General features: G+C 29.8%; 1 protein-coding gene across 1 annotated transcript in view; it reads right to left on the reverse strand.

The window, feature by feature from the left end:
- Positions 1-1122: 1122 nt before the first annotated feature.
- Positions 1123-25990, reverse strand: part of LOC135962312 (rhoGEF domain-containing protein gxcJ) — a 328266-nt gene continuing 303398 nt past the window's right edge. The window contains exon 2 of the mRNA XM_065514165.1: positions 1123-2909. Within this exon, the coding sequence (XP_065370237.1) occupies positions 1140-2909 (1770 nt within the window). The 3' untranslated portion in view covers positions 1123-1139. The remainder of the gene's footprint in view (positions 2910-25990) is intronic.

Raw genomic sequence — 25990 nt, forward strand, 5'->3', positions numbered from 1 at the left:
GAAATTTAAAAATATTATCTTTCGCATCGATTTACAAAGTAACCAAGCCGATGTGGCAATTTCTAAATGATTTGAAAAAGTTTTCTTTAATGACAAAATATAAAAAGAAAATCTACTAGGAATGAATTTTTAAGCGGATATTTTTCATTTTAAAATAGAATTCTACCAAATTTCTTAATTTAAAAGTTTTAAAGAAAATACTGTTAATGTATTTAAAATAAAAATTTAGTTTAAAAGTAAAAAATTCGTTAACGACTAGAAAATGTTAAAAAGAAAAATTAAAAGCAAGATAGACACAAATTAAAATAGAGAAATTAATTAAAATATATTCATTCAAACCCTGTTCACACAGCAACACGGTAGTTGAGAAAAGGTATATTTGGAAAGACATAGGGACAAAGGGGACATGGACATGGAACATGAAATATATTATATAAGTATTATATATTTAATGTTAATTATTTTTATATTATCTCTATTAAACTTAAAACTATATCTGTCTGTAGTAAAAGAATTAGATCTGGAAGCGAACAAAACTGCTAGTTTTATTCTTCAGTTGGGATGTTGTGTTTTGTGTTCGCTAGATCGAGGAGGAATCAACTTAATTGAGGTGTTACATTAATATAAAAATCTTTACCTATTAATAGTAGAGAAGGCTCAGAACCATCGTAGGGATAGAAATAAGCAAATTCGCCAGTGAGTTTTTGTTTGTCGTTGGCCTGCACTAGAACTGGGGGTAAATCTTCGATGTTGCCTTCTAAATGGAATTCATGCTGTTCATGGGTTAGAATCAGATCGCCGGCCATGCTGGGTATGGTCGGCTGGGTGTCATCGGCTGGATCATCGTGTAGACAACATGTTGTGGGGGAAGATTTTAAATTGTTTGTGGAAGTTTTATGGTTGAAGGGGTATGAGGTGGTGGTGGAGTTTCTAGCAGTTGTAGAATTGATGAGGGATGTGATGGAGTTGTTATTGCTATTGCTGCAAAAGGGTATAATGGAATCGATAATAAACTTGGCCGGAGCTATTTTAGATGTTGGTGTAGTTGTTAAAATTATATCAGCTGCAGTTGCTGCCTTCGTATATGCTGTTGTTGTTGGTGCTGTTAATGTAGTCGTTGTGGGTGAGACGGTTGTTAATCACGTGCTCAGCCATGTGGAGTTGCAGGTGCAAATTGTTGTGGGAATCACAGGTGCATAGTAGACGCCATTGGCGTAAATCAAGCCAGGTGGTCCGGCTTGTATTTGTATTGTTTGTGGTACCGTTGAGGCCTGAGCCGTTTGAGGAACCGTTTGCTGCTGCTGCTGTGATTGTGATTGTTGTTGTGTCTGCTGCTGCTGCTGTTGCGATTGTTGTGTTTGCTGAGTCTGATCAGCTGGGTTTGTGGCTGGCATGGCACAGCAGATGGTGGCTGTTTGTGGCGGCGTTTGTGGAACCTGTTGTAAGTAGATGGTGTGTGTATTGTGAGGTTGCTGCTGCTGCTGTTGTTGCTGCTGCGGTGTTTGACACGGCGTTGTATTCACCATAGTCATTGTGGTTGTATGCTGTTCAACCAAATGTTGATGTTGCTGCTGATACTGTTGCTGTTGGTGTTGCTGCTGATGGTGATGATGATGATGTTGCTGCTGCTGATGTTGTTGATGCTGCTGATGGTGTTGCTGCTGCTGTTCATGGACTTGCTTTTGCTGCTCCTTGTACAGCACCTGTGCGGCCAACGACTGTATCAACAGCAATGTCTGCCGTCTCTCGTGGCCCATCAGGCATACTGTCGAATTCTCCACCACCTCACGTAAATGCATCAGGTACTGGTACTGCATGGGTTCCTCGTCCACACCCCAGAAATGATTTCGCAAATAGGCTTCCAGTTTCACTGTCTGGGTATTGATATCTGGAAAATCGATAAAGAAACGGGAGCACATGTAGCGCTCCAAGGTTTTTATGCGCTGATTGTCGACTGGCTTGTAGTTGCGCACCAGCAAATTACAATACTTGAGCAGACCGCCGCCCCGTATCTCTTCGGGTTGCCGCGTTGAGATCAGTTTCTTTTGCAAGTGATACAGGGCCTCTTGGAAGTCGCCGTAGACGGACTCGCCCACGACGGTGGGATAGAAGTTCTCCGATATTGGCAAGGCTGCGCAGTCGTAGAACAGCAGCAACGAGTCGAGAACAATTTGGAAGGAATCGACGGAAAACTCAAATTGTCGCCGCATGCTATCGACGAATTTCAGTTCGACATTTTTGTGACCGGGCGAATTGCCCAATGATATTAGCGACCAGCGATCGCCATCGTTATTATTATTCACCTTGACCATTTTGCCAACGTATGCCTCCTTGAGCGCACACGGCATTATGCGACGCTTGGAGACACCTTCGGGCAACAGGTCGAGCAATGTGTTCAGTACCGCTGTTTTGACACGATCAAAGTGACGTGGTGAGCTCAGCTCAATGGCATAAATTAAATCCAGATCATTATAAGGCTGATCCTCTGAAGCCAATACATGACTAGCTGCTCCGCCGTTCAAGCGTATATCCTTGACTATCACGCCGGCACCACCGGCACTCACATCGGCCTCCAGCTTACGCCTCACCAAATTCACCAAGTCCTTGAGTGTCACCTCCAGTGTGGGGAAATTACCGCGTCCATGTATGGCCACCTTCTCGTCCATTACATTGTGCAGCTTGCGTACCTGTTCGAAGGACAGTACAGCCAAACGTTGTGTGCCGCCCGTATCAACGCTCTCCAGCGAGCCATGATCTGATGTGGAGGCTATCGAGGAGCCGGAACTGGGTGATGGTGGTGGGGTTTCGGTGCCACCGTCTGAGTGAAAACCATCGTCAATTTGATAAACGTCCATTCTGTCGGATCTTTGTTTGTGATATGACGAATCGGGTGCGTCTAGTGTCCCGCACTAAAATAAGAAAGGGAAAAGAGAAACAGAAAATGTTTTAATTAGAGATCTTTTGGAAGAAAGAATAAGATTATGAATATATTTATTAGGTGATTTTCTTTTGTAGTAATCAAGTGTTTATTTATTTGTTTCATAAATCTTTTTTTTTATTTTTTTTTTGTTTGTTTTATATTATAAACAAATATTTTAATTTTACTTTCATTGGGAGTTTATTTTTATTTTCAGCTACACGTAAATTTAATTCTTTGGTTTTTAATTTACTGCCCACTATTAATTTTTATTTTTTTGTTTTATTTCAAATCATTTCTACGAAATGTGGGTGTTTAAGAAAAATTACTACATTTTGGTGTATAGTATATAAATTTGTTGTACAATACTTTTTATTAAACAAAAATAAAATAATAAAAGTTGTTAAATAAAACCCCATTTGTAGACAAAACTCAAGAAATGTATTGAGCAAATCAACCAACCACAACGAGACGCTAAATTTTTAATGACAAAAAAACAATATTAAAAGGAAATTGTAGACCATAAAATAACAAGAAAAAAAAATATCTAAAATACGAAATACAACAAAACTAAATACGAATTGACATGACAAGACATTAGAAAAATAACAAGACAAAAATATACCAAAACAAAAAACGAAATAAAAAACACCAAAAAAGTACAAAAATTCTTTAAAATGAAACGAAATTTAATCGATTTATAGTCGAACAAATAATTGTAAGGTTATTGAAGAAATTAAAAATAATCAGCCTAACCACAAAATCCTTAACGTTGATTTTAAGTCTATAAAGTTGAATATTATTTTAAATTTCGTAGCAGAAAACAAATTTTAAATATAATTTAACAAGTTCGTAGCTTATGCTACGAAAAAAACAAAAGTTTTATTTTAAAATTAAGTCGATTTTAACAAAAATTAACTTTAAAATTTATTTTATAGTTAGGCTGAATATGTTTCGAAATGAAAATAAAGTCTTATTTATACTTAAGTTAAAATTACTTAAAAATGCTATTGAAATTGTTCAGGAATATTAAAGTGTTTAACTTTTTGAATATCCCACCATTTAAATGAAAGGGCAACACTGCTCTGTCAGTTCACTCCTGTCGAAATTTGAACAAGCTACGTCATTTACGTCACTACCTGAGGCATTGGCAAAAATTGAATTTCATGTGCTCACTACGCATTATTTTTTGCGGATAAAATCCATCACTCAAACCAAGCCAAAACTAGATAAATACTATGAGATCTCTGCACCATCAATTTCAATGGTAAACAAGTAAGGAAGTATGGTCGGTCAAGCCCGACCATATAATACCCTACACCAAGTAAATGAGTAAAAATATTTTTCTTTTAAAATTTCAATAATTTATATTCGTGAGTGATTTTCGGAAGTAGGCCTTATATGGGAGCTATGACCAATTATGGATCGATCACCATAAAATTAGGTCGTGTGATTTATGTCTATATGAAAGTTATTTATGTTGAATTTTGTGTATATACCAAAATTTTTAAGTGATTTAAGCACGTTAAACTGATTTTCGGAAGCGGGTCTATATGGGAGCTATGACTAATTATGGACCGATCGTAACAAAATTTGGTGACATGAATTTTGTATATATAAAATTTATTTGGAGCGAATTTTGTGTAGATACATAGATAAATTAAACATTTATGACCGATAAAGTCCAATTTCGTGAGGACATTTGTATGGGGGCTAGGTGAAATAATGGACTGATTTCAGCCAGTTTCAATAGGCTTGGTCGTTGGGTCGAAAAAGTAATATGTACCAAATTTGATCGAAATATCTTCAATCGTCGATCGGTATACTTTAATGTTGGTGTAGGGTATAAAAAGTGGTTTACTGAATTTCGTTGTGGCCGTACAAGCACGGAAGATGCCAAACGTTATGGAAGACCAGTTGAGGTCTTTAAACCCGAAAAAAAATCACGATGTGGTATTGACCGATCGGAGATTGAAATTGCGAGAGATTGTGGACCCATAGTTCAGTGGTTTCAATTTTGATTGAATACTTGGATATGAGAAAGCTCTCCGCTTTTCTTCACAATCGGGTTCACTAAATCCATGAATTAGTCTGCGAAATGCTCTCTCTTTCGCCCTATTCACCGGATTTAGGCCCATGTGAATAAATCTTGTTTCCAAAAACCTGAAAAAATGGCTAGGCGGAAAGAGATTTGACTCCAACGATGAAATCATCTCACAAACAAATAACTATTTTGACAACCTCGACAAATCTTATTTTTTGGAAGGGAAGGGATAGAGCTCAAAAGAGACTATGTTGAAAAATAAAATGATTCGTTATCCAAACAGGTAAGAGAACTATATTCGGCTGTGCCGAATCTTATATACCCTTCACCAAATTATACTTTAAAATAAAAATTTTAAATATTTTTTAGGTAAACAAAATTTTTTTTTTCCAAAGTTGTTTTTTTAATTTTTTGGAAAAAAAATTTTCGAATTATTTTAAATTTTTTTGGTGAAAAAAAAATTCGGGTTAAAAAATATTTTTTCTGATTTTGACACATTGCAGGTCCAACTTACGGCTTATATACGTCGTTGCAAAGGTCTTTGAAATATCTATCATTAGATATCCATATTGTCTAAATTGATGACTTAATAATCCAGACATAGGTCAAAAATCTAGGTTGTCCTGGTTTTTTCCCCATATCTCAGCCATTTGTGGACCGATTTTGCTGATTTTAAATAGAAAACTTCTCGAAAGCATGTCTGACAGAATTATTAAAGATTTGGATACCGAAGATATCTGGGGTCTTCAGAAAATTGATTTCAACAGACAGACAGACGGACATGGCTTAATCAACTCCGCTATATGTAAGGATCCAGAATATATGTATATACTTTATAGGGTCGGAAAATTATATTGTGGAAATTACAAACGGATTGACAAACTTATATATACCCTTCTCACGAAGGTTAAGGGTATATAAACTGTGTTTCATTCAAAAAGTCATTTCTTTATTATTTTTTTTTTTGTTTGAACCCCAAAACTTGTAGCTTTTTCACTTAAGTTGTACTTATATTTATTAACTCTACTGTGTAATTATTTTAAAGTATGAAAAACATATGTTCACATTAAATAGTTAACACATTTTCTACTTATAAAATCATTGAACATTAATTTCTGAGTCAAAAAATTAATTAAAATAAAAAAAGAATAGGAAATAAGTGAAACCCACAATTAAATAGAAAACCTAATAGCTATTTTATAAATTTATAATGTTTGTTCATTGAATCTGTTTGACTTTTAAATGTAACCCTATGTCTATATGTATGTACCTGATAATTGTTGGTCATAATAAATGTCAAAATGGTGTTATTGCTTCGTTATAAAAAAATTGTTAGTGCTTGTGTTCAGACAACGTCATTTATTGTTAGTGATAAATATTTGTCAAGTATAGACAGGGGTTAAGATAAGATGAAAAATCAAAGAGAGTTAAAGAGGTCGTAATATAAAATAATTAACGCCAAAATTTCAATAAAGTGTCGATAAAAAGTCCCTTATAATATTAAAATTATAGTATATGACAAATCGTAACAATGGAAACATTCTTTTTAATTATATTCGGAATTTTTTGTCAAGACCCATACAGACGACTGCTATTTTGCTTTTGGATTCACATGAGTAGATCAAATATTTGTTACGTTCATATAAATCTCTATGCACTGCAGTAGATTTTTTTTCCAAAGATTTCCTTGAACAAATAAATTCGATATTTCAATGACTACTACATACTAACTGCATTGCTTAGAAGTTGTGTCTTATTTACAAAAGCGCAGAGATATTCGAATATGATATCAATAAATGGCTACTAATAGAAAGTAGCCATATAAGTGGCTGTAAATATACAAAATGTTCTGTGGATATTTGGCACAAAATAGATATAAAAACAAATTCTCAGATAAGTCGGGTCAAATTTGGAGAATCATAAATAACCAAAGGTGCGGGATTAACAATAATTGGCCTATCTTTTGAATACGGTTTTTGTTTTTAATAACTTATATGTAATTTTGAATAAACTGTCGTTTATTCTCACTTAGTTATTGATCATTATAGTGTAAACAATAAAGGTTTTTTTTCTTGTCATATGCGGGAAGTTTTACTTTACTTCTTTAATTTGATCAAGTAAGAGAGCTATATTCGGCTGTGCCGAATCTTCACCAAATTATATTTAAAATATAAATTTTAAATATTTTTAGGTAAACAAAATTTATTTTTTTTCCAAAGTTGTTTTTAATTTTTTGCGAATTGTTATTTAAAAATTTTTTTAATTTAATTTTTTTTTTCGGTAAAAAAAAAATTCGGGTTAAAAAATATTTTTTCCGATTTTGACCCATTGTAGGTCCAACTTACTATGGTCTTATATAAGGTCTTTTAAATATCTATCATTAGATATCCATATTGTCTATATTAATGACTTAGTAATCCAGATATAGGTCAAAAATCTAGGTTGTCCTGATTTTTTCCTCATATCTCAGCCATTTGTGGACCGATTTGGCTGATTTTAAATAGGAAACTTCTCGAAAGCATGTCTGACAGAATTATTGAAGATTTGGGTACCGGTGATATCTGGGGTCTTTAGCAAATTGATTTCAACAAACAGACGGACAGACATACGGACATGGCTTAATCGACTCCGCTATCTATAAGGATCCAGATATTTTATAGGGTCGGAAAATTAACGAAGGTGAAGGGTATAAAAAGAGTGTCACTGAAGCTCAACGATTGCTCACCAAAGCTTATCGGTTTCAATGTGCGAGAGATGGTTTGTTTTGTTCAGAAGAGGTGATTTTGAAACGGAAGACCAGCCAGAAAGGCCAGCCAACATAGTTCGAAGACCATGAAGATTGTTGTCAAACTCAACAAAAGCTTGCAAAATCATTGGAAGCTACTCAAGCAGCAATTTCAAAACGTTTGCGAGCAGCATGATTCATCCAAAACTAGAGAAACCTTGAAAGTAAATTTTACATGACCAAAATGATGCTTGAACGCTATTAAAGAAAATCATTTTTGCACCAAATCATTACTTGCGATGAAAAATGGATCCATTACAATAACCCGAAGCGTAAGAGATCGAATGTGAAGCCCGGCCAACCAGTCGAATCGACAACAAAATCCAAATATCCATAACGCTAAGATAATTCTCTGCATTTGGTGGGATAAAAAAGAGTTCTATCTTTTATGATACTCTGAAATCTGACCAGACCATCACAGGGAACATGTTGCGAACGCAACTGATTCGTTTGAAGCGAGTATTGGCCGAAAAACGCACAGACATAAAACCGACATATTCCTCACCCCTCTTATAGTCTAGACCATGCCCTATTTGTTGCGATTGATACAGAATGCTCTCTCTGGGATACGCTTCACTTTGGATTAGAGTATCCGATATTGGCTGGATTCGTTTCAAAATAAAAGCTAAAATTTAAAAAAAAAAAAAAATCCCGAATTTTTAATTCATACACCCAATATAATAGAGTCAAATAAATAGTTTTTGAAATTCAAAAAAACTTTTAAAGTAAAGCTACCTTCACATTATTGAAATATTTGGCGAAAAAAAGAGTGACCACTAAAGAATCGATATTTCTCTTTCTATTAAAAAAATATTAAATAAAATAAACCAGATTTAGTTTAGAAAAGATCATTAGATATTATATTCTTTGAGGCAATTTGCTCTTATAAAAGACGTAACTTAAGTAAATCATTAAAAATGTCAAACATTATAAAGCAGATGTCATATTTAAAGTAGCTACAAAAATAGAGAAATGTACACAGAGCCAGTGTTGCCACTTCATGTGTAATTACACATATTGTGTGTAATTTTAACTTGGATGTGTAACCCATGTGTAATTGAGTGAATGTGTAATTCATGTGTAATTTTAAATTCCAATTATATCCAAAATATATTGTCAATGTATGTCTTTTATCTATATTTTGGATTTTAATTGAATGAATGAATGAATTATGGATAGTTCAGATTTCAAATAAATACAAATCCAGTATCTCTAAATGTATTCATATTTATTATATTGTACTCTCTTGTTACTCAGTATAATGGAATTATATGTACTCTCCCGGTGGCCGAAATTCGAAAACAATATTGTTACGTTTTAACCTTTTCAAAACGCTGGTTTATTTCCTTTAAATAAACCGGATACTTTTGATTGCAAATAAAAGCCGTTTAGTCGTTTGAATTGAATTGTAACAACTCTTTATTTCTTTAAAATGTACAACAACAACAGAATTAAATAGCCACTCAATGTTTTTTATACACGTTTATAAATTCTCAGAATTACAGACACAATTTATAATGTACACGAATTTACTTTGAAAACACAACACACTTTAAGGCACTTAGATGATGTTTATTCGAAAAGCGTCTCTGATAAACTCACTAACGACTGCAACCTCTGCCACTATTTATAACACTGCATTACCATCTAGAAAGCTCTTTAACTGTCAAAGTTCGAATATTCTAGATCATACGCCATCTGTGGTGTACTTTCTACAATGTTCTTTAACTGATTATTCGAACTCGAATACAGCGTTGCCAACTTACAATCAAATCAACTGAAAGCTTTTATTTAACAATGCCCACAGATATGTTACAGTTTTACAGCACTGTTACTTGAAAGCATTATGCTACTTTTAAATCAGCCGTTAAAATCGTTATATTTGAATTCAAGTACAATTTCGTAACAATATGTTTTATTAATATTGGTGGACAATAACATACTTAAAAGTGTACCACAAAAAAACGTGTGGCCTATTTATATATAAGATGAAGATATGAATCAAGTTTGAACTAAATTAACATTAAGGTTTGCAGAAAAATACGATAAGTAATTTGGAGATTGCTATGTTTGGTTTTCCAGATGGACATTTCGCCGTTTGTGATAGTTTTGTTTGCGTAATATTGGTAATAGAAACTAAATTTTAGTTTATATACATATAAGAATTTTAATTTCAACATGAACAAAATATAAAATAGTATAATAACTGTACATTTTTACAAGTTATTACAAATTGTTATTGGAAAAACATTAATTTTCGTTATATTGAAAATTAACGTTTTTCCAATAACAATTTGTAATAACCAAAATCGAACTATTATATCGGCAGTTATTTCGGGGTAACGTTAGCCAATCTTAAGAGAAAAAAACAAGAACGTAGGAATTTGTGTGAGAAAAATTTATTTACAAATTGTTTCCTGTTATTTTTTATACCCGTAAGAACTATTTTGAGTTTATGCTATTGCCTGTCTGGTTTCTGGCTTGTGTTTTAAATAATAAACATTAAAATTGACTTACTATTTTGGAAGCTTAATTTCAAATTTATAACTACAAATTTTAAAAATATAAACGTTACAAGATTTTATGGTAAAGTATTTACTGGTAAGGAAAATGATCAGAGCTATAATTTTTAAACAAATAGTAAAAAATATTTATCTTTGAAACTGAAAACAAAACTGATTTCAAAGCACTTAATATAAATTAGGAATAAATTAAAATGCGAAAGCAAACAGTGTGCTATTTTTAAATATTGTTAAATTTTTAATAGAAATGTAACAATTTCCAAAGGACATTGATTAATAATTGTTAAAGGCGTATTTGGGATTGACATATTTGACTGATCTCAAGAATTCATTAAATTAGAAAAGTTCACTAAAAAATCCAATATATCCTGGATAAATTAAAATCACCACAAGTGAAAATTGTCCATTGACAATAAAGTGATCGTATTTGGTCCAAACACCCCAGAGTCTACTGTGACAAACCTTTTATAATCATGACAATTTTAGACAATTTCTCCCATTGAAATCACGAAAATTTATTTACATGTGTAATTTTTTCTCGTATGTGTAATTTAGGCATGAGGCATGTGTAGTTTATAATTGTCTTGGTGGCAACACTGCACAGAGCGGAAACTTAGCTGTCAAAAAACCTAAGTCTGCTGTCAAAAGTGATGAGAATGTGTGATTTTTGTTTGGTTTCCGTACTATGCTACAACTATTACCCTCAACCAATTATATTCGTAATTAAAAAAAAAAATTTCAAATATTTTATTAAAAATTGCGTTAGAAAAAATATAAAAGAATATAAACAATAAATACAAAGGTTGTTTACAAAATTTTTTATAATTTTTGACACCCAGTCTGTCCGTCCGTCCGACCGTCCTTCTGTCTGATACACGTTAATTATTTGCGTTTTGTGGTAAAACACGTATTTGAAAATACTGAATAGAGTATTAGAAATGTGTAGAAGCATGTCTGTGCGTGCGAGTCTGTCTATCAAATTTTTTTTGTTTCTAAATGACTGAGTAACAAACAACATTTTATTATTATTATTGTCATTATTTCATCATTAATTTGTTGTTTCTTTTGTAACAATATACTGCTGTTGTTGTTTTACTAAAATATTTCTACAGAAAATATTTTTGGTATTTTGTTTTTCACTTAATTTTCTTTTAAAAAAATAATTTCAACAACAACAAAATAATAAATTTAAGCAAAAGAATTAAAAAAAAAAATTATGTGTTTTATAATGTTTTTTGTTTCTGTTTAGTAATTATTTAGTGGTGTCTTTTGTTGTTTTGCCATTTTAATTTATTCATCATAACCAGTCATTGTTAGTTTGCAAAATTAAAACGCATATTTTAGTATGAAATTTTAGCAGCGTACCCTACTCTAGGTATTCCAAAATGTAAGACAAAAACACATATGATATTCATGAGTCATTTCTTCATGAGCTTTTTTTACTTCTAGATAAAGAAATAAGCTTTCTAATAAGCTTTAGCTAAATATTAAAATCAAATTTCAATAAAATTTGTAAAAATAATTAAAGTTTAAACCAAGGTTGGCTTACGGTAGCCGCTAAGCTAACGTTAAACCTAAAATAACCTTTCAGTTAAAGTAAACACTTAAATTAACCGTTAAGCCGCAAAAGGTCACAGCTTGGTTAATCAATGTATGGAATAAAAATTTTAGTTTTCTTTTTATATTTGCAAAAATTTTAAAGAATTTTGTATTTTAACCTTTAAAATTACATTAAAAAACATATTTAAAATCTAATTTTTGTTTAAACAAAGTTTAAATAAAATAACCTTCACAAATTACCAACAATATAATTAAACTATTGTATTAAAATCTTATCTTGACTTTAAGTAATCAACTAAAGATCTCTTTTATATATTAATTCCATTCATTTATCTATTAAGTTTAATTACAAACTCTTTTAACTAAACTTAAGTAATTAACCTCTATTATAATTTCATTAAATTAAGCTTTTAACTTGGTTCAATTTGGGTTTAGTTAAACTTTAAATATGAGCTATGAGAGTTGCAAAATCAAAACAATTATTTAACATGGCAAATTAAGCACAGTTTAATAATATATACGTTTAGTTAAACAACTTAACTAGAAATTATTTCCAGTGATAATAACAAAATTAAGTTGGAAATAAAGGTGCTTAATTTATAATTTTTAAATGCAGTTTATTGCTAGTTTAATTAAAGGTTTATATATTTGTATTTGTAGCTAAAGACATTGCTCCCAAAAAAATTTAACTTAGTCATTGTTATTTTGCAAATTGAAAAGCTAATTTGAATTTATGTAAATTAATATAATTTAGTTTCAGTACCCTACAATTAGGAACATAGGCGGGTAACATAGCAAGAGTTTAAAATTGGGCTACGGTCAATATCTTGCCTAATCTCAAGCAGATGGTAACTTTTCTCCGGCTGAAAAATGTCAAAATAAAGTATTTTGATATTTTTTAGAGGGATTGATTTCGAGTTTTTTCCCTCAAAATTCCAGTGATTAAATTCAAGCTAAACTCAAACAGGTTATGGTAGCAGGCATTGTGGTTTAGGTAACGGTAACGACAGTAAATGAACTGCTGTATATTTCAAAATAACCTCAATTGAATCGTTTATTTCAAAAACCAGTCAAGCAACAAAAAATCAAAAATTGAGTTACTGTTGAGGCGGTTACTGTTTTGTAAAGGTAACTACATCGTTTAATGCAAGAAAAATGAAATACTAACCCCCTATTATAGTGAAGAAAAGCGGAGAAATCTGTGTTTAGTGCAGAAAGAAGACAAGTGACAGCGCTTGACTGGCCCTATAAGGCCCTACTCTATTTTGTTCCCATAAATGTTGTAGGTTTACAAGCTCTAAACCTCTACTTGGTTGGATATGAAGAGTTTTATGGGAATATTTTACAATGGCCTGGAACGGAAGCAGAATGCTCTGTAGAACGAGTGTAAGATGACGAATAGTTATTTCAGAACAAATATGTAGATATGAATATATCAATTGTTATTTTACTTTTAAAGTACCTAATAAAATTAGATTATTTTATGAAATTTATGGATGTTTGTTTCAGAAACCAGTCAAGTATCAATTTTACATTTTTTTTAAATATATGTTAATATAGATAACAAAAAGTTTTATGTTTATCAAACAGTTACGCAAAAAATATCAACTTTGTAAATTTTAGGTTGCTGGGAAGTTTTCTTTGATTTACTCAAAATTAATAATTTGTTGCTTGGCTGGTTTTTGAAATAAGCGATTCAATTATGGAAAACATACACTTTTGTTTTCATAATTCAAAATTATTTACTTAATAATGATAATGGTATTTTAAAGGCAACGGTATTTTAGATTATTAAAACACAATTAAAATTTACACTAAAAGTGAACGCCTGTAAGCACATACAATTTTCTGAACATGAGAGAATTCACATAATTGTAAATAAATTAGAAAAGAATCCATTGATTTTTATAATCGATATCTCATTTTGTTCCTATTACATGTGGCTTTGCGATAAAGCAATAATTCTAAACAATTTCTGCCGTTTTCCATTTTTCATGATTTTTTTAAAACAAAAAATTTGCTATTTTCACTTAAAAAATATATTTTTTGCTTTAATTTGTTATTATAACTCAGAAACTACTGAGCCGATTGAAACGAAATATCTATATGAAAATTTGTACATAGCATGGGCAAAATGTTTTCAAAATTCAGTCAATCGAAAGAGCAACATTAACTGCTCAATTTTATGTATATCAAACAAAAAAGTAAAATTTTGTGAAAATGAGCGAATTCACTTAATTGTTAATAAATTCGAAAAGAATCAATGGATTTTTATGATTGATATCTCGTATTATTGCTATTACATGTGGGTTTGCGGTAAAGTATTAAACCTGAAAATTTTCTACCGTTTTCGATTTTTCATGATTTTTTTAAAACACAAAAATTTGCTATTTTCAATTAAAAAATATATTTATACCCTACACCACCATAATGGGGAGGGTATTATGCGTTTGTGCAGATGTTTGTAACGCCCAAAAATATTAGTCTAACACCCACCTTAAAGTATACCGATCGACTTAGAATCACTTTCTGAGTCGATTAAACGATGTCCGTCCGTCCGTCCGTCCGTCTGGTTGGCTGGCTGGCTGGCTGGCTGGCTGGCTGGCTGTCCATGTAAACCTTGTGCGCAGAGTACAGCAATTTGAAGATATTTCGATCAAATTTGGTACATATTACTTTTTCGGCCCAAGGACCAAGCCTATTGAAACTGGCTGAAATCGGTCCATTATTTCACCTAGCCCCCATACAAATGTCCCCTCGAAATTGGACTTTGTCGGTCATAAATGTTTAATTTATCTACACAAATTTCGCTCCAAATAAGTTTTATATATACAAAATTCATGTCACCAAATTTTGTTACGATCGGTCCATAATTAGTCATAGCTACCATATAGACCCGCTTCCGAAAATCACTTTAACGTGCATAAATCGCTTAAAAATTTTGGTATACACACAAAATTCAACATAGTTAACTTTAATATAGACATAAATCACACGACCTAATTTTATGGTGATCGGTCCATAATTGGTCATAGCTCCCATATAAGGCCCACTTCCGAAAATCATTCAAAAATATAAATTATTGATATTTTAAAAGAAAAATATTTTTACTCATTTACTTGGTGTAGGGTATTATATGGTCGGGCTTGACCGACCATACTTTCTTACTTGTTTTTGCTTCAATTTGTTATTATAACTCCGAAACTACTGAGCCGATTTAAACGCAATATATAAACGGATTAAAGGATAAATTTTAATATTTCTAAGTTTATTTTAATAATATCGGACTAATCGTTTTTCAGTAATCATTAATTATGCGGATAAACTTAAAAAAAATCACAATTTTACTTAAAATTTTTTAAAAAAAATCCTCTCCATAGAATTTAAATTTAAGCATATTACAGTACAATCTAAGAACATATGGATCAAAATGTTCTTCAAGGCTTTGAATGACATTAAGCTACATTTTTGAAACACAAATGCATTTTCTGGCAAAAAATTTTGCCTTTTATCTGCCCTGTTTTACAAAATTTTGTTTTTGGTACTAAAAAGTATATAAGTTAAAGGTAAATTAGATATAAAATTAAATTTTGATATCTTACATGAGCAAATGTAAGTTCCAGTACTAAAAAAATACGATTTTTTCTAAACAGAGGGCAGAAAAAGTGCAATCTGTTTTCTTAAGGAGGAAAATAAGTTACAAATGTAGGATACTCACAACATCGTTCTAAATGTATTAAACTGATAATTTACATGACCAAATGTAACATCCAGTACTAAAAAAATAAGATTTTTTCTAAACACAGGGCAGAAAAAGTGCAATCTGTTTTCTTAAGGAGGAAAATAAGTTACAAATGTAGGATATTCACAACTTCGTTCTAAATGTATTAAATTGATAATTTACATGACCAAATGTAACATCCAGTACTAAATTTTTTCTAAACACAGGGCAGAAAAAGTGCAAAATTGTTTCTTAAAAAAAACACAACTTAAGAAATGTAGGGTTCTCATAAATTCGTTCTAAATATATTAAACGGAACTTGGTTAATACTCACAATAACTATAAATATTATCATGCTAAACTTATTTTTAAATCAAGTTTAAAAATTCCATTTAATAATTTATTCAAATTATTCTATAAGGGGGACATCCTTTGATACGTGGTGTGACCGACTGTCCATTCCACTTAACGCGCATTTTTCTTGGTTTCTTTTTTGTGCATTTTTAATATTCTGTTGTTTTATATTTTGTGTTTAAAAATAACAATTTATTGTATGCTTCGTTTAGTTAATTTTTCAATATTTATTTCTTTTGATTAAATATTCAGTTTGCAGTACTTTTTTGCTTTTTTGCACTTTGTTTTGTTATAATTTTTCTATACATCTCGCAAAGAGCAAAAATAAATAAATAATATATTTGTGTTAATTATGCTAAATATGTTTGAAATGTATGTATTTATAGATATTTATTTATGTAAAAAAAATTCTTCCGTATTTTTCAATATGCCAAAGAAAATTAAAAAGAGATTAAATTTGTTTTAATTGAAATTGATTTATGGCATAAATTTATTATTATTGTTTTATATGTTTCCCTGTTTGTGACAACAATAAAAAAAAAACTCAAACTGAAGAGATAAATAATTGAGAAATTTAATAAAATATATAATAGAGTGAATAAGATTGAACTAGTTCCGATAAATATTGGAAATTAAATATAATGATGATGAACAATTATACTTTAATCAATTACGAACGATAATTTATGAAGCTAGGATTATTTTAATAGAGAATGATCCTTAAAGTATGTTTCGAAAAATATGCAAAATTTCCTATACTGTTGCAGAACTTTATAACGATGCTAAAAAGACATTAAACCCGAGGCTACATTAATACATTCGTGATCGATTGAGCTATCGTATCAAAAATAATTTCAATATCGAGAATAAGTTAACATTTAGAATATAGTTTGTAGAAATGTTAAGCTAAAACCCAGATGACAAACTATTTCGAGCTTATTTTGTTAAATATTTCAACAATGTGTAATCTTTAAATAATTCGTGATCGATTGAGCTATCGTATCAAAAATAATTTCAATATCGAGAATAAGTTAACATTTAGAATATAGTTTGTAGAAATGTTAAGCTAAAACCCAGATGACAAACTATTTCGAGCTTATTTTGTTAAATATTTCAACAATGTGTAATCTTTAAATAATTCTCTTTAATACAAATCAAAAATCTTATGGGTCTCAATTCTACATTCTACATTCACCTGTCTGTCTAAAACGGCCATTTATCAAATGAAATTTTTAATAATTTATCAATTGATTAGCAGCAAACACAATAAAAAATTATTAAACATTTAATACAAACACGTGCTTTCCAATATCAAACAAATACAAATTGCATCATTTTAAGAAATTAGTTAATTTCAAGGTCAATGTTATATGTTTCTTTCTTTTTTTTATTTCTAATTTTTAAATTCAAAAAAATAGTGATAACAAATTAATAAATAACTAACATAAAACACTCAATTTGTTTTAAAGCCGGTTTTAGTTTCTTTTGAAAGCAGTTCAATATACGGCCATTAAAAAAAACTTACAAATGTTTTTGTTTTTAATGAAATTAGAAATTTAAATTTTATGCTGACGAAAGTTCTAAACCATTTTTATTATTGATTTTTTTAAGGGGCCATTAAAAAAAACTAGAAAAATATTGAATTTATAAATAAATGATTAATAAATATGTTTTGAATTGATGGTTTAAGTTGAGACTGGTTAAGGAAATTTGAAATTCAATTTTTTTTAAGTTAGACACAGAGGTGACGTGACGTCTTTGCTTTCGATAACACTAACAATTTAAGAAGAATTAAAATATGTTTGTATATTTTATTTAACGTCTATAAAAAGATTTTTTATATTGTAGTTTGTTGATGTTTGCATTTGGAAAATGAATTAATATACAAATGATTTCTAGGAAAAATTTCACAAAAATTTCATAATAATTTAATAACTTGTTATAGTTTAATGACTTAAAATTTATTATGAATGCAATGAACTTTTTAAAAGTTTAAATTTAGAATATACAGGGCATTTGTAATAACTTAAATACGGCACAAATGATATTTAATAGTTGCTCTTTCGTTGCAATAATAACGTATTGGCAAACTTTCTTAATAAAATTTTACGCCTTAAAGTATGCTTCGAAAAATATGAAAAATTGCCTACAGTGGTGTATAACTTTACAATGATGCTAAATAGCATTAAACCCGAGGACGAATTACCGCATTCGTGATCGAAATAGCAATCGTATCGAAATGATTTCTAGCAAGAATTTCATAATAATTTAATAAATACAATGAAAAAGGCTTAACTTAGAATATACCGGGCATATAGAAAAACAAGTAAGAGAGCTATATTCGGCTGTGCCGAATCTTATATACCCTTCATCAAATTATACTTAGAAATATTTTTTTAAATATTTTTATTTAAACAAAATCAAAATTTTTTTTTTGTTGTAAAATTTTTTTTTTCCAAATTGTTTTTTAATTTTTTTTTAAAAAAGTTTTTTCAAAATTTTTTTTTTTTAATTTTTTTGGAAAAGATTTTATGACAAAAAAAAAATTTTGATGAAAAAAAAATTCGTTTTAAAAAATATTTTTTTCCGATTTTGATCCATTGTATGTCCAACTTACTATGGTCTTATATACGTCGTTGCAAAGGTCGTTGAAATATCTATCATTAGATATCCATATTGTCTATATTAATGACTCAGTAATCCAGATATAGGTCAAAAATCGAGGTTGTCCTAGCCATTTGTGGACCGATTTTCTCGATTTTAAATAGCGACCGACCCGGAAGAATTTCGGAGATATTGATGTATAAATCGTGTATGTAAGTTATTTGGGGGCTTCGGAAAGTTGATTTCAACACACAGACGGACAGATGGACAGACGTACATGGCTATATCTATTCCGCTATCTATAACGATCCAGAATATATATACTTTATGGGGTCGCAAATGAAAAATGTGGAAATTACAAACGGAATGACAAACTTATATATACCCTTGCCACTCATGGTGAAGGGTATAATTAGTAAGAAATCCTATTTACTAGTTGCCCGCCCTTTCGTTGCAATAATAATGTATCAGCAAATTTTCTTATTAAAACTTGGCCCCTTAAACTATGCTAAGGAAAATATGCACAATTGCCTTTAATGTTGCCACATTCGTGATCGAAATGATTTCTAGGAACAATTTTACACAAATTTCACTTAACAATGACAAAAGCTTAAACTTAGAATATAGCGGATATATAGAAAATAAGCCAGAAATCGTATTTAATAGTTGCAATGATAAGGTATAGTTGCAAACATTTTTATTAAAACTTGGCGCCTTAAAGTATGCTTCGAAAAATATGAAAAATTGCCTAAAATGATGCAAAACATTAAAGTGTTGCTAAAAAACACATTATAGTCGGGATCGAATTGCCACATTCGTGATCGAATGAGCTATAGAATCAAAAAATAATTTTTTAATATCGAAATTATTAAAAAAATTACTAAATTTCTGGCTAAAATAAGATCGAATAATTTGGCCCCCCGATTACCATTAAACTAAATTGTTAAGCGATTACAAAAACTTTTTTATATATTTAATAATTCACTTTATTGCATTTTTATTATTTCCTCTCTAACGGTATCATCTGTAGAATTTATCGTTTTTATACTTATTTTTAATTAATATTTCTATAGATTCTAACAGACATTTATGTTCAAATTCTTGGTTAATTATTTAGGTCGATTAATTAAATACCGTTGGCTTTAAACCATTTAATCAAGATATTACTTTTTAATAAAACAAATTATTAATATTTTTGGCATATAAAATTAGCTTGAATCAGAAAAACCCACCTACAACTGGTTTCAAGTTAATTATATACACAACCTTAACTTCTACAATTTAAACAATTGATGTGTAATGATTATTTTATTTGAATTGAAACACACAACAAATAAAACAATATTAATTAACCAGTAATTTCATTTCAAAAATAAAAAAACTAAAATGAAATAAATTACATACAAATTCATTGCTAATAAAAATCTCATTTTAAACAGATTGAAAAACAAAATAAAAAAAAATAAATTCTAAAAATGAATAATCATTTTGAAATAAGGGAATGACATTGTAAATAAATACACTTTTTAAAATAATAAATTTCAAAGAAAATAAAGTTTGAAAATTAGTAATTAATTAAACATACCAAAGTTTGTATGAGATGGGTGCGTTGCAATAGTTAAAAATCATTGCTAAATAAGCATAATTTAAATTTTCTTTCTTAAATATAAAATAAATACTCTTATGTATGTTTTACTTAAGTTTGACACGCCCATACGCCCACAAATAGAGTTATTGAGAGAATCAAATCAAATTTTAATAACTAATTAATAAACTATAGCAACAGTTTAAACTACAGTTAACCCCAACATTTGTCATTATTACCACAATGTGTTGCCTACATTTAGGTGTTAAATTTAGCAGTTTTGCTTTAACTGTTTGACAAGTTATTAATTAATATTTCTAATCAAACTTAAATTTATTTTAATAACATAAACGTTTTTCCAAAAAATAAAGTATTTGTACTAGAAAAAATAACACTAATTAATTATCTCTGTTATTTTTCTATTTTTTTTTTGCGATTTCATTTATTAGCCTTGATAAATAAGCAAGTAAGTATTAACTTTATTGTGTTTTTTGTTTTTTATCTTTAGCTTCCGTCTCTTTGGTCTCCTTAAATTTGTATGATAAATTATTTTTGCTTTTTTATGGCTAAATTATATATAAAACAATATAAATTGTTTTTTGTTGTTATTCAAAAAACACCTGTAAAGACTGACACAATGGTGAGGGGTTATATTTTTAGAAAAATAAAATCAAAAAGTGACTAAGAAGATGTTATAAATAATGTTTATTAATAAATTGTGGTTATAAGTTTGTTAATATACATTTTATATTAACAAGACTAGGTAAATAATAAAGTCAAATGACTTGATTGCTAAACATCTATAAATAAATACGCATGAGTTGTATTTAAATAGAGAATCATGATTTTTGTTTTCTTTTTTATAAAAAAAAGAATTACACTTTTTACCCTCCACCAGCACCAGCATCAGGTGTATAATTTTGTCATTCCATGTGTTTTACCGAGATATATAGATCTAAAAACCCACAAAGTATAGATATGAATGCATATATTCCTGATGCTTCCCAGCAGTTCTAGAAGACTGTGCCGAACCATTTTAACATGTGGGCGAATCCATATCAAAACGGATTGAAAACTGCTATTTTCGGATTTGTCATCTTCGTTTTTAATGAAATTTACCACACATATTACGGTTCCAAAGGGTTTCTCAAATCAATGACATTCCATTTCAAAAATATCGCGATTTGAAAATTGAAATTTTTTTTAAAATTGTCCAAAATTATACACTTTTAATTGTCCATAACTTTGAAACTACTCAACGACCAGTTTAATTTTTGATTCCATTTTAAAGGCAAAGATATTGTCCTTAAAATTTTTTACTTTCAAAAGGTTAAAAGTCAATTTTCGGAGTATATATTTCAATGTAAAAAATATCAAAGATCGCGGTGTTGATCTATATATATAAAAATGAAATGGTCCATGTAAGTAATGTCATCACGTGAGAACGGCTTGGAGGATTTGGCTGATTTTTTTTTATTGGATTCGAAATTTTCAGGAGATGGTTTGTAAAGAAAAAAAATTAAAAAATTACGGCTAAAACCGGCTTTTTTGAGTCCAGTCAACTGCAATAAAATAGCCCCTAAAGTATGCAGTACAAATTTAGATATTTTATTTGCAAATAAATAAGAACAGGCAGGGTGGAGAAACTTGAAAAACTAACATTAGTAAATGCTACCGGGCGAAGCCGGGGGGCGGTCAACTAGTAATTAAAAAAAGAACATGGTATGAGGAAACCTAAACTCTCCACTATATTCGCGCAAAATAATTTCGAAGGAGACTCGATTAGTTTAGGAGTTATAAGGAAAATCGTTATTAAAAGTACGTTTTTGTATCCTTCACCTTCGTGAGAAGGGTATATATAAGTTTGTCATTCCGTTTGTAATTTCCACAATATAATTTTCCGACCCGATAAAGTATATCGCACTGGTTCCTCTAAAGAGCGTCAACACAAAATTTTAAAATGTTCAGTAGAAGCAAAAAAATATTTTTTTTCAATACATTACAATGAAACAATTGTACGGAAACAACTGAATTTTTTGGCGAAAGAGTAGAGAAAATGCACTGCATATCGATGCATATCGATTTCTTGCAAAAAGTGAAAATTGGAAAATTTTGATTTGCCGCTCTTTAGAGGAACCAGTGCGATATATATTCTGGATCCTTATAGATAGCGGAGTCGATTAAGCCATGTCCGTCTGTTAAATTTTCTGAAGACCCCAGATATCTTCGAGATCCAAATCTTCAATAATTCTGTCGGACATGCTTTCGTGAAGTTTCCTTTTTAAAATCAGCAAAATCGGTCCTCAAATGGCTGAGATATGAGGAAAAAACCAGGACAACCTCGATTTTTGACCTATATCTGGATTACTAAGTCACTAATATAGACAATATGGATATCTAATGATAGATATTTCAAAGACCTTTGCAACGACATATATAAGGCCATAGTAAGTTGGACCTACAATGAGTCAAAATCGGAAAAAAATATTTTTTAACCCGAATTTTTTTTTCACCAAAAAACAAAAAAAAAAATTTTAAATTTAAAAAAAAAAAATTTTAAATTTAAAAAAAATAATTCGAAAAAAATTTTTTATAAAAAACAACTTTGGTAACAAAAATAAATTTTTTTTACCTAAAACTATTTAAAATTTGTATTTTGAAGTATAATTTGGTGAAGGGTATATAAGATTCGACACAGTCGAATATAGCTCTCTTAATTCATATAAATTCATATACAAATTTATGGAAATATAACCATTAAATACAGTGTAATCATTAGAGAGAAAGGAAATGGACCCGTGATTGATCCTCGGGGGATCTAGTAATAACACTTTATGTGAAAAGGTCATGTCACTTTAACATAGCGATGTCTAAGGATTGGGTAAATTTATACCTTTTAGGAACTCCGTTACAGGTCACGTTTGCTTTTGTTCAAAGAATACTTTACTTAAATAAATTGTTACTAAATATATTTCAAATTTTATTCTAGAATATTTTAAGGTCTTTTGTAATAAATTTCAAAATAGATTTTATTTTTTATTTCACAACCACTTGTATTTGACCACAAACTGTCATGCAGTTTTTTGTTTTCTTTCACTTTGGAAAATAATTGACCATAAATTTTAATCATATTAATATATATATTTTTTCGCCAATATCTCTTTCAATTATAAATAAACAAATAATAAAAGAACATTTTGAAACAGATTAAATAAATTTTTCATATGTGTTTACGTCAAAACAGCAACATTTAAAACACTTAATAAAATGTCAAAAAAATTTATAAATTTTTAAAGATTTTGCAAAAAAAAAATAAAAGATTTTATTAATGGTTGCACGTAAAAAAAAGTAGATTATCATTAAGCAAACGTATATAAAGTATTAAGTCCACAGAAAATGTCTTTGAAGCATAATCAGGACGTTATGAATTAAAATTTTATCTAGTTAACTTTTAGATGACCCTTAAGTTATGCGATATACTGTATTAGAATTTAGTTTGTAATAAAACTAAAATAATTTTATTAAACCATTGACTAAATCATGTCATTACTATAGCACAAAAAAACTCAACAAATACTTTGTAAACCAATTTCAATGGAACATACCCTGCAGTTCTAGAAACTCTATAATGACTAACATCTCTCTTGTATTAAAGTAACTGGCAATTGACTCTCTCTTGGAACATAGGCACAGTAATTTCACCAGTACTAAGTAATGAATTTACACCTTAATCAAGCTTATGAATTTTGGTTAATTCCAGCTCCCCTTTTATTGTATAAAGTATTAACCAACAAGGGGACCTTTGCCACAAAAAGAACTTGAGGGGCCTGTATTTTTTTTTTTTTTTTTTGGAGTATCTTTATCTTTTTTTTCAAAATGTTCGTGTATGTTAATTTTAATTCTAATATGACAACAACAAAATAACAATAAAGAGATTAAATAAAAATTAATTAAATAATGGTGAAATAATAAATAGTCGTTATTTTTTTTTTTGATGTTTTGTTTTTGTGGAAAATTCACAATTTTTTAGGTAAAAATATAAACAAAATCATTAAAATTTATACAAAAAAAAAAATTACACAAAAAAAATTTCAATGAACGTATTTTAAATATTTTATGAATAATAACAAATTATTTACAATTCAAATGGCCAGCATGACAGACAGTGACAGCTATCATTAGAGGACGGTCATTTGTTTGTTGTGTTTCGTCATTTCTACAATATAAATTTCTATTCTTTAAAGTAAGTATATATAATGTGGGTCTTTAAAACTAGGGAATTTATGGTATGTTTGTGGAAATCAACATTCCAAAGGCCTTAGATATAAGACGCACCAAATTAAATCATGAATAATTCGGATATACTTAGTACGTTCAAAACTTTTGGTATTGAAAATAAGAAAAGATGAGCTATGCTTAAAAATATCGACTCGAAATCGAGGTAATCTTGGTTTTGGATATACAGTGAGTGACAATCTATATATAAAAGAGTAACGTTACTGACTGACTGATTCATCATCACACAGCCCAAACGGCTGAAGCTAGATTCATGAAATTTTAACTGTGGGTTCCTCCCACAGGGGATAAAAACGGGTAATTTCGGTAACCTTATATCTTCAAAACTAATAAAGATACAAAAAAACTTAAAATTGCATGTTACTCCATTTAAAAAATAAGCTGACAGGTTTTTCGGAATTCGAAATTTTTAGGTGAGAAAACGGGTAAAAACTGTATTTTGGTACTTTTTTGGCACCCTATGTATCTTTTAAACCAATAAACATAGAAACAAATTTTAAATCGTATTCTTTACTTATCAAAAAGTATAAAATATAAGTTTGGTACTTTTTGGAAATTCGAACCCTTAAGGGATAAAAATTGTTTTTATTTTTGGTAGTTTTTCATAAAATATGTTTTTCTATAATTTGACGAATATTTTATTATGAGCTCCCACAACGAAAAAGAAATTTATTTTAAACAAATTTCCGGAATTCGAACCTTTTAGGTGAGAAAACGGGTAAAAACTGTATTTTGGTACTTTTTTGGCACCCTATGTATCTTTTAAACCAATAAACATAGAAACAAATTTTAAATCGTATTCTTTACTTATCAAAAAGTAAAAAATATAAGTTTGGTACTTTATGGAAATTCGAACCCTTAAGGGATAAAAATTGTTTTTATTTTTGGGACTTTTTCATAAAATATGTTTTTCTATAATTTGAGGAATATTTTATTATGAGCTCCCACAACGAAACAGAAATTTATTTGAATAAAATTTTACCACTGCAATGGGGATAAAAAAGGTACCAAAAAGTTGATAAAATCGGGAAAATACATTTTATTTGAAATTATTAAGACAATTTTGATAATTTTTTTAACATTGGTTCCTGTATTCATACAAAAATTACCTAACAGGGTGTTATTGGGAACTCGACTGCCAAGGTGTATGTTCAAGCGGATACTTCATGGTACTTTATTTCCTTAATTTCAAAAAAAGTGCCACCGATTGCTGACCAAAGCTTATGGTCAATGTGCTGCATCGGTTTCAACTTGCGAAAGATGGTTTCTGTGGTTTAGAAGTGTTGATTTTGACACGGAAGACAAAGAATTGCCCAGGCCAGCCAAAAATGTTTGATGAACAAGAATTGGAGGCCGTACTCCATGAACATTGTTGAAAAACTCAACAAGAGCTTGCTACTCAAGAGGGGCTACTCAAGCAATAATTTGCTAGCAGCAGGATTCATTCAAAATCAGAGAAAATGGCTACGATGTGAATTGAAGTCGAAAGACCTTGAAAGACGATTTTGCATGTCTGAAATGATGCTTGAACGCTGTAAAAGAGAATTTTTGCACCGAATCATTACTTGCGATAAAAAATGGATCCATTACGATAATCCAAAG

This window comes from Calliphora vicina, chromosome 5 (assembly GCF_958450345.1).
Source record: "Calliphora vicina chromosome 5, idCalVici1.1, whole genome shotgun sequence".
Lineage (NCBI taxonomy): Eukaryota > Metazoa > Arthropoda > Insecta > Diptera > Calliphoridae > Calliphora > Calliphora vicina.